The 15626-nt window shown below is 44.8% G+C and overlaps 1 protein-coding gene across 7 annotated transcripts in view; it reads left to right on the top strand.

Annotated features, from left to right (window-relative positions):
- TENT4A (terminal nucleotidyltransferase 4A) overlaps positions 1-11978 on the top strand; it is a 92872-nt gene extending 80894 nt beyond the window's left edge. For 3 of the 7 annotated variants that reach the window (XM_006127301.4, XM_006127300.4, XM_006127296.4), the window contains 2 exons: positions 4285-4435; positions 9711-9895. In XM_006127301.4, the coding sequence (XP_006127363.2) occupies positions 4285-4435; positions 9711-9751 (192 nt within the window). In that variant the 3' untranslated portion in view covers positions 9752-9895. Of the gene's footprint in view, positions 1-4284; positions 4436-9710 lie in introns of all 7 variants that reach the window. The other 4 variants (XM_006127302.4, XM_006127298.4, XM_006127297.4 and 1 more) reach the window with 3 other exon arrangements.
- Positions 11979-15626: the final 3648 nt, after the last annotated feature.

Genomic DNA, 15626 nt, shown 5'->3' with positions numbered 1-15626 from the left:
AATTTGATTCCACTGATTTTTTCCCCCCCTTAAACTACCCTCCTCTCTGTCTGGTGTTGGTCTTAGCTTTTGTTAACAACTTCCCTGACGGTAAAGTCTTAATATCTTAGCAAGATAGTCTATATTACATTCTTGCCTTTTAATTAAATAATACATAATTGATAACTCATACTGCAAAGTAAGACCTGTGATCATTTCAGGTTATCAAGTAAATTATTTATTAAAAAGGGGTTATTTTAGGTAGCCCATTTTGGTTAATACATGAACTGCAATCCAACGAGACTTTTTCCTAATAATCTGGTAGCTTAGTATCTTAACCTTGGCAGCAAAGGATATGAATCTGAATCCATTTTCCAGAGGAGCAGTTAATGGTATAAATGTAGCTATGGTACAAGAGTTCAGCCTCGGTTTTGAATGATTTGGGGTACGATGGCAAAGATAAAAAATTTACCGTTGTTATTGTTACCAGAATTCCTGGAAGACATTTAAGTATTTGTGAGTCTGTCCCCTCAAAATAGGGATATGAAGGTTTTTAACTGGTTTACCAGTTAACTGGTAGAGGCTGAAGCAGTTACCCTCCTGCCTGCAGTGGGCCTGGGCACCATATAGGTCAGGGCAATCCCTGCCTGTGGGCGGGAGGGTGGGGGGCAGTTCCAGCTGGGTTGGAGTGATACCTCCCTACCCCCATTAACCAATTAAATAATTAAATGGGATTTTACATCCATACCTCAAAATGATCTACAATTGACTCGTGGAGTCCTAATTATATAGAAACAGTTCAGACAGCAAAGTCCTAAGGCTATTTTTGTACTATATTTTTGTTTCATGGAGAAGTTTGGGAGCAATTGCCATCTGGATTCTGTTGAGCTCTGAAGGATTTCCTGCAGTAATTTGCATTTACATTTTTTCATCTTTAACCAAATAATAGTAAAGACTCAGCTATTTAAACTGACAAACTTGGGAATGTCTGTATAGAGGAAGCAAAATGCAGGACAATGTAGCACTTTAAAGACTAACAAGATGGTTTATTAGATGATGAGCTTTCGTGGGCCAGACCCACTTCCTCAGATCAAGGAGCATTAACTCTGTCTGTTCCTGCTTTTCAAATGCTTAATAAATCCAACTTCTGATGCTTTCACAAAATGTCATCGTTTGGGAAATAGCTCAATATCCAGTGCTACAGAATTAAAATATGTATTACTGGGGCAGAAATATCCTTCTTGATCAGTGTGAAGTACCAAGCTATGATACCTCGGTGTCAAAAGAGTAAAATTAAACAATCGCTCTTTCCACAGTAGAGCAACATAATTGCATCCCGAAAGACTGCCCTCAAAGAATCATGACCTTGTCTCTACAGAACTTTGCTGTCAGTGGTTAGCATAACTGAAGACCAGCCTTTTCTTCTGGGATGGATTTGCTACTCTGGATAGAAGTAATAACTCAAAATTGAAGCAATTACTTACATTCAAAGCATTTTCTTCTTGGCATGCTTGAACATGTGCTCCTTGGTTTCCGCCTTTGAAGAGTACATATTTTGTTCATATTCTAGGAGTCTTTTTGCTAAGGATGCTTCCTGTGGAAAATTACTTGTGGGAGGAAACCCTCCCCCCCAACAATGTTCTCCCACCCAGTATAGCTTGGCTTCCATCTGTAGAGGGAGAGGGTCTTTACAGAAGCCTCAGAGTAGATAAGCTCCAGTAGCAGCAAATGGCTATTGTTCATGGACCTAAAAGGAACTTTGCACTTGGAATGGAAGGCAGTCACTATTGGGGCCGTCTTGGCACCAAAGTGTTTGTCTCATGTACTACCCCTTAGAAAAACCTTGGTGCACTTCCTCTTGCAATCAGAGACATAACTGCTCCAGCTTTGCTGTCTGACTGGGGTTATGCCAGGATTTTAGTACTGTGGTTTTCTCTCCTGACATAAGCCTACCTCACTGACCAGAAGACCATCACACCTCTATTGCAAGTAATCCTTCTTTGAGTGCTGTCCCTGTGGATGCTCCATTTCAGGTGCTGGTGTGTCCTCATGCCGATAATCAGAGATTTTTCCTAGCAGTGCCCTGCCACATGTGCGTGGTGCTGCTCTGTTCTACCATTGATGTCTGTTGATTGCACACATGTTCCCAGTTCCTTCTTTACCATCCTCAACAGCAGATGGAGCTCTTCGCAGTTGCCCTTCAACCTAAAGGGACAAAACTTCTGCCTCTTCAAAGAAAGTCCTTCCTTGTTGGCAGATGAAACCACAGCAAAGGCCAGGATGTCTCTGGCCTGATAGCTGCTAAGCTATGCTAGACTTAGCCAGGCCAACAAACCCGGTACTGCCGGCACTGCCCCAGCATGAACACTGTCAGCACACAAATGTGCCCATTTAAAATCAAGGCACCAACACCAAACACACCGCCATGCGAACAGACATTAAAAATGGCAGCAAAGCCGCCCCGTACCAATATGCTACCACCACTAGCACCGACCCTGGCACAAGCCTCGATGCCAGCATCCCAACTTCTGGCACCGCAAAAGTGTGTCCAAACAGATCTCAGCACTGGGGCATTTTCTTCAATAAATTGATATTGAAGTGCATTCAGTGCCACATTCACCAATTTTTGGGACCACCTGCTCTATTCATTCTCCAAAGCACCATCCATTTCCTACAGTGACCCTGACATGGGACCACAAGACAACAGATTTTTTTCCCAGTACTCCCCGCTCACCCAGAGGAGACCTCTTTGGGAAATGCGTCCTACAGAGTAAACCCACCTTCACCCCATTGGTTTGGACAACACTGGGCCAATGTACCACCATCATATCCTAGTCAGTGGCCACCAAGGGATCCGTGGTTCTCTTGTAAACACCGGTACACCATACCATCAACACCAGCTAGATAAGCCATTATGTCTTCCCCACAAGACTCTTTCCATTCCCTAAGAGGAAGAACTACCTGAGTAGGAGGAATTTGAATCTATGGAAGAAGACCAGAGGTCTCCACCCCACAACCCTTCCTTGTCTCTGGATGAAGCGATCATCCAGCCACCCCTCCTCCAATGGACAACTTGAAGCAATTTCAAGATCTTTTTAAGAGAGTGGGTGCTGCCCAGGAAATTGATCTCTAAAAAGTCCAGGAGACGCAAACAGACTACTTAGAATTCTTAAACCCTCTACCACTACCAGAATTGCTCTTTCTATGGACAAAGCCACATTAGATCCGGCTGACTCAGTTTGGCAGACACTGACATCTTACTACTCCCACTAACAAAAAAGTAGTTAGAAAATATTTTGTACAGACCAAGGATGTGGACTTTTTATTTTTCCATCTCTTGTTTGGGATGCTGTTACTACAGGGCCAAATATCTACAATTTCACTCCACACCTCGTGACAAGAGCCTTTAGTGTTGGGACATTTTTGGAAGGAATGTTTATTCTTTGGCAACTCTACAACTTTGTTTAGACAACTACTCTGCACTTTTTGCTGATTTATGTTTACACCAACTACTCCAAGCTACAAGATCTTTTGGAGTACCTCCTTGAACAAAAATGTCCACAATTCCAGGCTACAGTGCAGGAGGACCACACAATTGCCCTACAGCCCCCCAGGCTACCTCAGATGTGGCTGTCACAGCAGCCCGCAGCACAGCAACTGCCACAGTCATGCAGAGAGCCTTATGGTTACAGATCTTCGATATCCCTAATGTACTTCAAATGAATGTGGAGGACCTTCCTTTTGACAGGTACCACCTCTTTGCCAGTAGGATAGATGAAGTCTTACGTATTGTGAAAGACTCCTGCACTGCTCTTAGAACCTTCAGCATTGTACACTCCTCCAAACAAACAATAGAGATACAATCCTTACCCTAGACCAAGACTTTCAGATGGAACCAAAGACCTTTCAACTACAGCCATAAACAAAGATGCAGTCCACAACAACAGACCTCAACAAATTAGTTGTCCACTTCCAAACAGCAATTTTGAAGGCCTGAGCAATATCTCCTCAGCACAAGTCACGCCGTACAACTTTCAATTTACTCATCGTATTGCGACCCTTTTACCATCACTGGAATGACATAACATTAGACTGCTGGGTCCTAGAGACTGTCAAAGTGGGCTACTTCATCCCCTTTACTTCCATTCCTCCTTCCCAGCCCCTTTCCCTGTCCTCCCTCAGGGACCCATCCCACGGGAACCTCTTAGCTTGTAAGTTCAACACCTACCACAGGTAGGAACTGTAGAACTGGTTCTGCCTCCTTACCAAGGAAGTGGTTTTTATTCCCAATATTCCCTTTCTCAGGAGGAAACAGGAGGGTGGCAGCCTATACTCGATCTTAGGAAACTGAACAAGTACATACACAATCAAAGGTTCAAAATGGTGACAGTCACAACGATCATACCAGCATTAGTCAATGGAGACTGGTTCTCATTCCAAGGCTGTTGCCCTGCTGGTGAGTGTGGTGGGGGCAGGATGGGAGGGGGCAGGTGTTGCACTGAGGGGCATGGGGTGATGAAGGGGTTCAAGCTGCAGGGGCAGGATGAGAGGGGACAGAGGTTGCACTGAGGAGCATGGGGCGATGCAGGGGATCAGGCTGGGGGGATCGTGAGTCTAAGGGGAACAAGGCTGGAGCAGAGGGAACGTGTGAGAAGGGGAAACAGTATCACTTTGCAGAAGCTGCATTTTCCTTTGCCTCCCTCCAACTAGTTATTTAGTTTTATTCTCACCCTCTTGCCTTTTCTGTGTTACTCTCCCTATCACCCCCAAGCCTCCCTCTTCTACTCCCACCTCACACCCTCTCCTGCTGCCAAACTCCCTTCCAGATCCTGCCCTCCTCATCCCATCCTGTATCCCTATTCCACTTGCTGGCAGCCCTGTCCCACACATTGAACCGTTCATTTTTATTCTCACCCCAGAGTCTAAGGGGGTCCACAAAATCCACTAATTCCAAAACCCCAGAAAAGTAAATCTGGCTATGGGAAGCCCTGAACCTTAGTCATCTCTGTCCCTTCCTCTCACCATTTGGGGATGGGAGCGCTGAGGAATGAGGTATCCCAGTTGGGGACCACATCAGTGAAGGTTGGGGGTTTGGGGAGGATTTTTTTTTGTTTCACTTATGTGGTCCCCAACTGATTTTTCTGTGGGTCAGTGACTCTGCAAACCAAAAAAGTTCCCCACCCCTGCCATAAATAAAGAAAACATTGGAGCCTTTTGTGTTGGACATAATATTTTACTTGATTTAAAATGAAGTTTGATAAATGAATGAGAAAGTTAAAGTGCTTAATCTGTTTAAATTAAACTGTTCTCTCCAGCTTCAGTACAAGCAAAATGGCTCAGGCATAATTATGTAATTAACAGTAAGTTTCCATTAGCAACTGGTAGTCCGTGGAAAGGTTTGCATTGCCACAGGTGGTCTATGGGGCATGCAGTGGAAAGAGCCTCTCCCCCTTCCCAGGAGAGTAGCACAGCCCAGGGCAGGAGGCTTAAATCTTGGCACACCACTTTGAAAAGGAGCTGACTTCCAGTCTATCCAGATGTGTCTTCTCCTCCATTCTTGCCTGTTACACCATGCACAATAAACAACCACCACGAACTGTCAAGGCTCATTCCACCAGAGTTATAACTGCAACCACAGCCTTCAACAACAATGTTCCACTTGTTGATATCTGCCAGGCAGCCATTTGGTCCTCTGAGAACACTTTTGCCAGTCACTATGCTATAACTACTGGGCACATCCCTATCGCCACAGTCAGCCTTGCAGTACTTGACTATGTCCAGGAGATGGCTCCAAAGCGCACCTCCTCAAACAGGACACTTCTTTTCAGACACCTGAAGTGGAGGACCCACAGGGACAATACTTAAAGTAGTAGTAGTTACTCACCCTTAGCTTACTCTTAATTTCTACCATATTTCTTTTACTTCCCTATACATTATAGACATGATTCATTATTAATTTTTCTTTTCTTCTAATTCTGAGTTTCTTCCTCTAGACAGTGGCTTTCCACATACAGCAGTCTTTACATTTTAGTGTCATGGAGAACAGAAGGTATAGGGAAAAAATGTAGAAACATACCAGAGTTTCAAGTGCATCCAGTGTCTTTAATCTCATCTAATATCGTGTAATCTTAATCCAGTTGATTTGATGCATTTATAAATTTATGCCCTCGATTTGTAGTTTCTCTTGGGTAGAAACATGATTGCAGCTTTCTTGCTTATAAGTGTCATAGTTGTTGTTGCTTATTATATTTGTAATGAACATTTATTCAGTTACCCTCCCTAAATGGTTAGTGGGTTATGGCTAGTTTACTCCTTACCATGAATAAGAACTTCTGCAGAGAACAGTAGATTTCTCATGGGAAAGCAAAAAATAATTTTTCTGTCATTTTGATTATTCCAGCATGAATCTACTTTGCTAGACAGACATGAATGGATACAGAATATGAAATACTAAGTTTTGTTTAACATGGGATTTATTGTCTTCTGGTTTGGGAAAAGAAGGGCATGGAGCCTGCAGTTAAAATGTCACGTTATCACAATGTAAAAACTTGTGCTGTAGTTTTTGCTGGGAGCTGATTTACTGCATAGTAGTTTGCCAGTGTAGACTTGGCCTTACAAACTCATTTAGGCTAGAAAACGTACTGTGTGCGTATGTTGGGGCAAAGGACCTCAACTTAAATCCTAATGAACATTACCTTGAGTGCGCTGCTAACAAGAACTCAACTGAACTGCATGACTTTCTGCAAACTACTTGAAATTTAGTGCCCCAGAAGTCTGGTATTTATGTCTGGTTTAAAAAATGAAAAACCTCCTTAATCTGGGTGGCCCTTATCTGGTTTGAACCCAGCAGAGGCTGGAGAAAGTGGGTGTGCACGCTGCTGCTCCCCCTCCCAGCTGGGAGAATGGCAATTCAACTAAGCACTTCCCTGGAGGCTTTCCCCCACCACTCCCACTTAAATCCTCAGTTTTCATAACACACTAATTTATTATTTGTATTACCATAGCGCCTTGGTTGGTGGTCTGAATGATTACTTCTGGATAAAGGCAAGAATATACATACAGCACCATAGTCCTACACTTGTTCTGAATAGCATGGAGGGGCAGTGCTTGGTAGCAGCAGGGATGTGCGGTGCACGTGTGCTCCTTGGAGCATCCCCCTTGCACACCTTCCCCCTCTACCAGATCACATCCCAATGCCCCTCTCATGGTCCACAAAATTCTTTAATCCAGCATAGTCCATTTCCTAGCGTTGCCAGATTAAAGTGGTTCAAGTGTATTCAGTGTTTGAGCCAGAATCCTTAGATTATTTCATGTATATATGAAGAATATATAAAATTAAAAAAAAATCTAGTCCCTGGATTGCCAGGATTTATTTTGTAAACAATAGTGGGTGCATTATCAAGTTCAGGCTTTATTTGGCTGGCTAAAACAAACATGGTGACATCAAGCACCAATCTCAAATCCAGAAACCAAGCTTTCTAGCTTCCTGTTAGATGGACTCACTTTTTTTATATCCTTAATTTTCATGACACACAGATTTATTATTTGTATTACCATAGCACCTTGGCGGGTGGTCTGAATGACAACTTCTAGATAAGGCAAGAATATACATACAGCACCATAGTCCTATACTTGTTCTGAATGAGTAAATTTAAGTAAGGTAAAAACGTTATTTTTGTTTTGAGTCCTATTGCACACCCAGGGTGTGTCTAGACTACAGGGTTTTGTCAACAAAAGTGGACTTTTGTCGACAAAACTATACCTGTGTCCACACTGCCTTTGAGTTATGTTGACATAACGTCAACAAAACTCAGCAGTTTTGTCGACATATGTAATCCTCATTCTAAGAGGAATAACACCTTTTGTTGACAGAGTTCTGTCGATAGAAGGCATTATTGCATCTACACTGTCCTTTGCGTCCACACTGTTATGTTGACAAAGCGGCTTGCTTTATCGACAGAACTGGATGTAGTCTAGACGCTCTATGTCGACATAAGTTTTGTGGACAGATTCTGTCAACAAAACTTATGTCGACGTAAGCCTGTAGTCTAGACATACCCCCATTGAAGGAGTCTTCCCATTTACTATTAAAGATGGAGTGAGGTCTGTAGTTCTTGCTAGAGTTCCTTTCTTGTGACCTTGCTACTCATTTTAAACTGTAGCTTGTTAATTCCCTCAGGTTTCCAAAGTTCACTTTTATCAGTTTTCTCTACTTGATGTAGTCATGTTGTCCTTTTCTCCATTCCAATATGTTGTTTGTACAAATAGCCCCAGTTTCTAAGGTTTATACAATTGCTGTTACTTCAGATTAATGTGGAAATATGTAATCTGTTGTTTGAAAAAAATTAATGGATAAAGTCCTATAGATCCTGTACACACGTATATGCAGGTGGTTGACTACCAGTATAAAATTTTCTGCAATTATTGTGACACTCAAGACTTAAAATAGATTTTGTTAAACTGAAATGGTGTTGATAAAAGGTAAGTAAATGGTCATTCAGATTGATAGTGTCCTCCTTTGGAAGACATTTAAATACTGCTATAAAACTCCTCATAAAAAGGAGCTAGGCGTCCTGCTTTGTACTAGGGATGTCAGTGGTTAATCAGTAAGCATCACCCTTACTGAGTGATGGTTACTGGTTAACTGGCACCCTGGAGTGGAGCAACACCTCTCCCACCTGCAAGTGGGCCCAGCATTGCCGGAGCATTCCCCACCTGCTCCCATTAAGCATTTAACCAATTAACTGATTAAACAGGATTTTATAACCTTACTTCATGACATGCTTGTTTCCAAGACCTTGTGATAAACTGACTGGAGCTGAAGTTACTTACTATCAAAAGTAGTACATTTATTTTTTGTTTCAAGGCCTCCTTATTCAAACAATATCTCACTTAACATGGACCTGATAGGGAGGACACCTGTTCACTGTCAGCTTAATATAGGTGAACAGAATATACTCATTCCACTCAATATGGAATTTCAATATGGTAGCAGGTTTACATTGGCTGCCTCAAAAACTTTTGCCCTTAGTTACCATGCTGTGGCATCCGAGGCCAGGTCTACACTGGCAGAGAAAATTCAAGATACACATTTCGTGTAGCTGGAGTCAATGTACCTTGCATCAGTTTTTCTGGGGTGGCCCCACAGCGGGAGGTTGTTGGGAGAAATGTTCCCCGTCGACTTCTCTCACTCCCGCGACAGCAAGGAGTACCACAGCTGATGGGGACACCCTCAGCATTTGATTTAGCAGGTCTTTACTAGACTCACTAAATTGAACCCTAGAAGATCGATCACTGGAGCGTTGATTCTCCGGAGACTGGAGACAAGGCCAGAGGATATAGTTAACACCTATCACCACACAAAGACTTTGTGCTTGGATCTGAGATAAAACTAAATATGAAACAAATTAATCACAACTCTAGTCAATATATTGATATGAACTGTATAATTGAAAACTAAAGGGTGATTGTGACACTTGAATTTGACCTAGTATCTTTAAATTTTGAGGAGTATCAAAACACATTCCCTTCTGTGGTGGTGGTAGTCCAAGTTAAATACATAGTTTATTAAATTGGGTGTTTCTTGATATTTAGTAAAGTGTTGAAAGATATGTTACTTGTTTTAATGCATGTTCTAATGAGTATTTTGGGGAAAGTACAGCTGGTTAGCAAATTGATGCATTTTTTTTCAACTGAGTATAGTACTAATCTGAACACTTATGTATTTTTAGCAGCACGGTGGAATGAAGTTCTCTATGAAAGGAGCTCATAATCCTAACCAAGGGAATGGCTACAGTCCTGTGAGCAGTGGAGGCATGAGGCAGCCAGTTGGCAACAGAGGGCATCACCAATATAATCGTAACATCTGGCGAAGGAAAAAACACAGAGACAGTTTTCCTATTAGTCTCAGCAGATAATGGCTAATGCCAGGAAGATCTTCCCTCATTTTACAGACTGAAGCTGAGTGAACAATACTACATGGGGGAATGGAGACCAGCATTCAGCACATCAGCTTGTGGGTGTTGCCAAGTATCTGCAGCTGACTTTTTGCATGTTTCTTCATGTGGTGGTCAAGTCCATCTTAAAGTAGTTGTGCTTATTTGTGAAGCCTTATTAAATGTGGAAGGTTTTTTTTTTTAATGTTTTTGGGATTTTTTTTGTGTGTGTGTACGTGCCTTCCCATGATTACTCACAGTGCCGAAGCAGCTCTGGCTTAGAACTGCAAGGGTGTTATAAATACTGTAACATTTTTTTCTGTAGTTACATCTGTTCCTTTGTGGGGATTTAGTTTTGTTGTTTTGTTTGCAGAGCAAAGGAACTTCATTCAGTTTTTTACTTTTTGTTCATGATATAATTGTTTTGCTGTTCCTCCAGTTTTTATTTCATATTTCAAAACCTTTTTGCTCTGTAAATATTGAAAAAGTATAATTTGTGCAATAACTCAGAATTTTTAATTTAATTTCATTTTGTCATAAGTTATAACTAAAGGGAGGAGGGATTTTTTTTTAAAACTTACAGATCCTTTCCCAGGTTGTATTATCTAAGTTGGGTTCATAGTTTTGGCAGGTTGTCTGAGCAGTATTAGAACATGACATCATTTTTGGTACTATTTGAGGCTTCTTGATTCACAATGAAAGTGCGGATTTGGCATATGGTTTTATGAAGGTATTAAGCTCCAAAGTGTTTTGACCAGGCATTTTAGCTCATTGTCTGGCCTCTATTAGTTGTCTTGCTCTGACCAGTGGGTTTTAATTTGTTCCTTGTAATAGACAACAAATCCAGCATTTAAAGTGCCAGAAATATAGCTTCTTAATGTTAAAAGGGGGTTAAGTACTGACATGAAATTTAAAAATTGTGAACTACATGTTTCTGTCAGATTTAGTACTGTAACCCATTAATGATTGAGGCTGAACATCATTATTAAACAAAGTTACCCAGCTTGAAGAATGTGGAGAAAGGAAATAATGTTGATTCCATTAAGGAATCTGTATAGCAGTATGCATTAGTTCTGTTAAGAGCAAATATATAAAGTACTTCAACTGCTCTAAGCATTACAAGAAGCATCTTTTAATGAGTTGGAGGAGAGCACAGCCCGGTGTTGGATACAATCGGTGGCTGGCACTTAATTTACAGATGCATACAGGTATACTATGCAAATGTGTATTGCCATGACAACCACTGTCTTTGTTAACTTTTTTGAACAAGAAAATGTACATCCTGCCTGACCCTGAGTTTTTAGAGCACTACAGTTGTCATAGGTGTCGGTTGCATTTCACATGCCTTCTGACCCCTCATTTTTTAAATGAGGGTTCTTAACTCTGATGAACACTACAGGTTGGCTACTTGAAGCCCAATTAATGGGAAAAGCTGAAAAAATTGTATTACCATGATATTTAGGTGTACGGAAGTGGAATATTTTAAAACTGATATCTGAATGTTACAATAAAAATGAGGCATCTAGCATGATGAAGCTTTATAAAGTGCAGTATGCCTTTGAAACTTGTCTAGCCCATATTGTTACCACATCTGTTGATTGCAAACAGATCTCCTTGAGAGAGAGAGGGGGCAACATTCCAAAGTAGAGTAGCACATTTGTCTGCAGTACTTAATGATCCAGATTTACCACAAGTTATTTTTAAAAAATTGTGAGCATATTCATTAAACAATATTTAAGGGCTGATACATAGGCCTGTACTTACTAGTCTTTAGACACTAGCGATATTGAGCATAATATGGAAACTTCAGAGGCTTTAGTTGGTGTCTTAACTAGTTTCCATTTTAAAGCAAAATTCATTTGAAACGAAACAGGTATCATGTTCCATATCAGTCGTGGTGTACCAAATAAATTGGCCTGGCTACTGCTGTGGTTATGTGCTACAGGTTTAAAAAAAATCATGTTTAGATTTTTTTTGTGTGTGGACAACAATGTGGAAGCTAAAACTGACATATTTTTATGTAAAATTTTCTATTCTTTGATTTTTAATAAACTTTGGAGACCAGTTCTCTGTTGGTGTGTCTCTTTATGAGGGATCGTGAGGTGCACATATATATACATAAAGAGATTCACAGGAAATCTAATGGAAGGTGTAATTCACTCTTAAACCCACATTTAACCTTTATTTCAGTACCTTCTGTAGTCTCTTAAATGGAACAGTCTTGCATCTTACCAAAACAGTAGGAAAGGAAGATATGGCACAAAGGTGCTGGAAATGTACTAGAAAAGGTGCGTTACAGCATTCAACGCCGGGGGCGGGAGGAGGTGGCGTTTGCTTGTTTGAGTCAGTTGCTGAAAATAAAATGGCAAACTAAACAAACAAAAGTAGGGCTGTCCTGGTAGACTAAAATAAATGGCAGAGAGAGATAGCATGCTTAAGGCAAGGATGAAACTCCTAAGGAAGGAGTTATGACAGGTATATTGGTTTCTTGTCCAAAGTGTTACTTAAGTCTCCACTGATCTAGTGGAGATGGTGATGTTGTAGTTTATCACATCCCGATTTTGAGATCAGGAAAACAATGTAATAATAAATCTCATCAAGTAAATCTCATCAATCCATCTTGTGGCGGTAGCAGCAGTGATAGCTCTGATGGTGGTACAGTAAAACTCCGATGGGCCGACATCTGACGGTCCGGCACTCCTGATGGTCCGGCACCATCAGGAATCCGGAAGTGCTCCAGGCAGCCGGACCATTGGAGCGGCTCTGCCCCCGGCTTCCCCAATTCAGCCGCTGCTAAAACTGACCAGCGGCTGAATCAGGGAAGCCAGGGGCAGAGCAGCTGGGGTGTTGCCGGGTAGGTCCGGTAGCGCTGCCCCTCGGGGCTGCGGGACCAACCCGGCAGCACCCCAGCTGTCCCCGATTCAGCCGCTGCTGATACTGATCAGCGGCTGACTCCCAAGAAGCCCGAGGCAGAGCTGCTCTGCCCTGGGCTTCCTGGAGTCAGCCGCTGGTCAGTTTCAGCAGCAGCTGACTTGGGTGCACCTGGGACAGAGCAGCTGGGGTGCAGCCGGATTGGTCCGGTAGCACCGAGGAGCGGCGCTGCGGGACCAACCCGGCAGCACCCCAGCTGCTCTGCTGCAGGCGTCCCCAATTCAGCCGCTGCTGAAACTGACCAGCAGCAGCTAAATCAGAGACGCCTGGGGCAGAGCCGGACTATCGGAAGGGGGGGCTATGAGGAGTCTGGGGTGGCATCCTCCCCACCCCACTCCAGACCCCTCATAGCCCCCCCTTCTGACCAGCTCTGGCGCCTTCTGACCAGCTCTGGCGCCCTCTGCAGTAACACATATATGAACTGGTATAAGGGGTGCTACGCTGCTCCCTCCCCCAAAGTCCTCCTTACCACCAGTGACTGCTAGAATGTTGTCTTACTTCACCAAGTGCTCTTACCCATTGGTTCTTCCTATTTTTCATTGTGTAAATGGTTCTAAGGCAGTGTTTCCCAATTGGGTTCTGCGGAGCAAAATGGGTTCCCCCGCCCCCTCTGAAAAAGAGAGAGAGCCGGCTAGCCAGCAGAGGCATGGGCGGCGAGTTGTGTGGGCTTGTGGTGCCCACGCTCCAGCAATATTTGGAGCTGGAGCTGGTCCTGACCCCCCTCTTTCCCCCCACGCGCATCCTCCCACCCCAGCCCCAAAGCATCTCTCCCCCGGACCCGTCCCCATCCCTGCCATGCGCAACCTTCCCTGAGCTCCCCCTCGCTGGCTGCTGCTGCCGCCCTGCGCAGCACGCTCAAACCAGTGGGTGGAGAGACGCCCGGACGTGACATAACATCACAGCCTGGGATTTTAAACTTGCTGGGCGCTGTGATGTGCCGCGTGGCTGAGTTGTGGGTTCGGAGTCAGGGGACAGGGCACAGACTCCGGCCCCACAAAGTGGAAGGCAGAAGGTACAGGAGAGGGAAGGAAGGAAAGGGAAGGGGCTTGTGCAGAGGGAAAGGGGAAGGGCTGGGAGAGGAAGGTGCTTGTGCGGGGGCGGAGGGGAAGGGGAAGGCACCAAAGGGACAGGGGTGGAGGAGAGACAAATGGCAGGGGGCCAAGTGCAGACAATGAGGAAAAGGGCAGGAGGGGAGGTGTCAGTGGGAGCGGGACAGGGTGATGCTGGGAGAGGAGAGGGGAAGGGCATTGGGGGGCTATAGGGGTGAGGGGAGGTGCTGGGAGAAGGCTTGAAAGAAGGGGTGGGCATGAGGAAGGCTGGGATGGAGCAAGTCATGTGAGAGGGCACAGGGGCATGAGGGGAATGGGGACAGAGGGTGGTGAGGGGTGGGCATCAGGGGAAAATGGAGCAAAGGGGGCGGGGAAGGGAGGGAAGGGGGAGGCACCAGGAGGGTGTAGGGCTAAGAGAAGGTGCAGGTGCCAGGGGATTCTGGGGGTGAAGCAAAAGGGCAGACAGCTGCAGGGGAGGGACCAGCACCAGAGGACAGACGCAGGGCAGGTGTGTAGAGGGAGGTGTCAGGAGAGGATGAGGAGGGGTAGCTCACATGCTCAGAGTGGGGCTACTGGAGGAGTGGGCACAGGAGGAGAGAAGGGCTGGTGGAGGGGGGCAGGTCGCAGGAGGGCTGAGGACAGTGAGAAGAGCAGGAGTCAGGACAGCAGAGGAGGGTGAGGAGTGGGGGGGCAGCAGGCACCAGGGGAGCTAACATGGCAGCAGAGGGAAAAGGCAGAGGTTTAAAATATTTATTAATAACTTGGGTGGCACATCCAAACAAGCCACATGAACTCAATACTGGCACACAACACAAAATTCATTTTGCTCATGTGAGGAAACTCTTAGGCTATGTCTACACTGGTTGTTTCTTGTGCAAGAACACATCCACTCTTCCATGTGCGAGCTGTGCTTTTGCACAAGAGCATCTATGGCAGTGTGGACACTCTCTTGCCCAAGAAAGTGCCGATGGCCATTTTAGCCATAGGGCTTTCTTGCTCAAGAAATTCGTTGCCTGTCTACACTGGCCTCTTGCGCAAGAATAGTTGCTCAAAAGGGCTTATTCCTGAGTGGGAGCATCATAGTTCTTGTGGAAGAAGCCCTGATTTCATACATGAGAACGTTAGTGTACTTGCACAAGAACACACGGCCAGTGTAGACAGGCAGCAAATTTTTGCGCAAGACCGGCCGCTTTGGCGCAAGATCGTGCCAGTGTAGACACAGCCAAGGGAAGGGAGGAAGGCAGGGGCAGGGAATCAGCACTGGCTCAGCATGTCTACATGGTTTGGGGGAAGGTGCAGGGACATTGAGCTCAGCTGGGTTGCAGAGTGGGAGGTCTGGGGGGCTGGGCGCGTGTGTGTGTGTGTGTGTGTGTCAGAGCTCGGTTTGACTGCAGGAGGAGGGAGCTGCCGGGAACCGGGGCTAGACTGAAGGGGAGGAAGGGACAGGGAATCGGCTCTTGGCTCAGCAGTTTTGTGGGGCTTGGAGGAGGTGCATGGAAACGGGGATCAGCTGTGCTGTGGGGGAGGCATGCAGGGAACCAGTGCAGGGCTCAGCTGGGCTGAGGTGGATGGGGGAGGGCATACGGAACAGACGGGCAGCTCAGCTGGGCTGTGAGGGGCTGCAGGGAACTGGTGCTGCACTCCCTTGGATTGTGGGGGATGGTTTTGGGGGAGGTGCAGGGAACCAGCAGGGGTGGGCAGCTTAGTGTGGTTGCAGGGGATAGAGGTGCAA

This window comes from Pelodiscus sinensis, chromosome 2, assembly GCF_049634645.1.
Source record: "Pelodiscus sinensis isolate JC-2024 chromosome 2, ASM4963464v1, whole genome shotgun sequence".
NCBI classification, from domain to species: Eukaryota; Metazoa; Chordata; order Testudines; family Trionychidae; genus Pelodiscus; species Pelodiscus sinensis.
The sequence above is the reverse complement of the archived record's forward strand: the minus strand, read 5'-3'. Positions and strand labels throughout refer to the sequence as shown.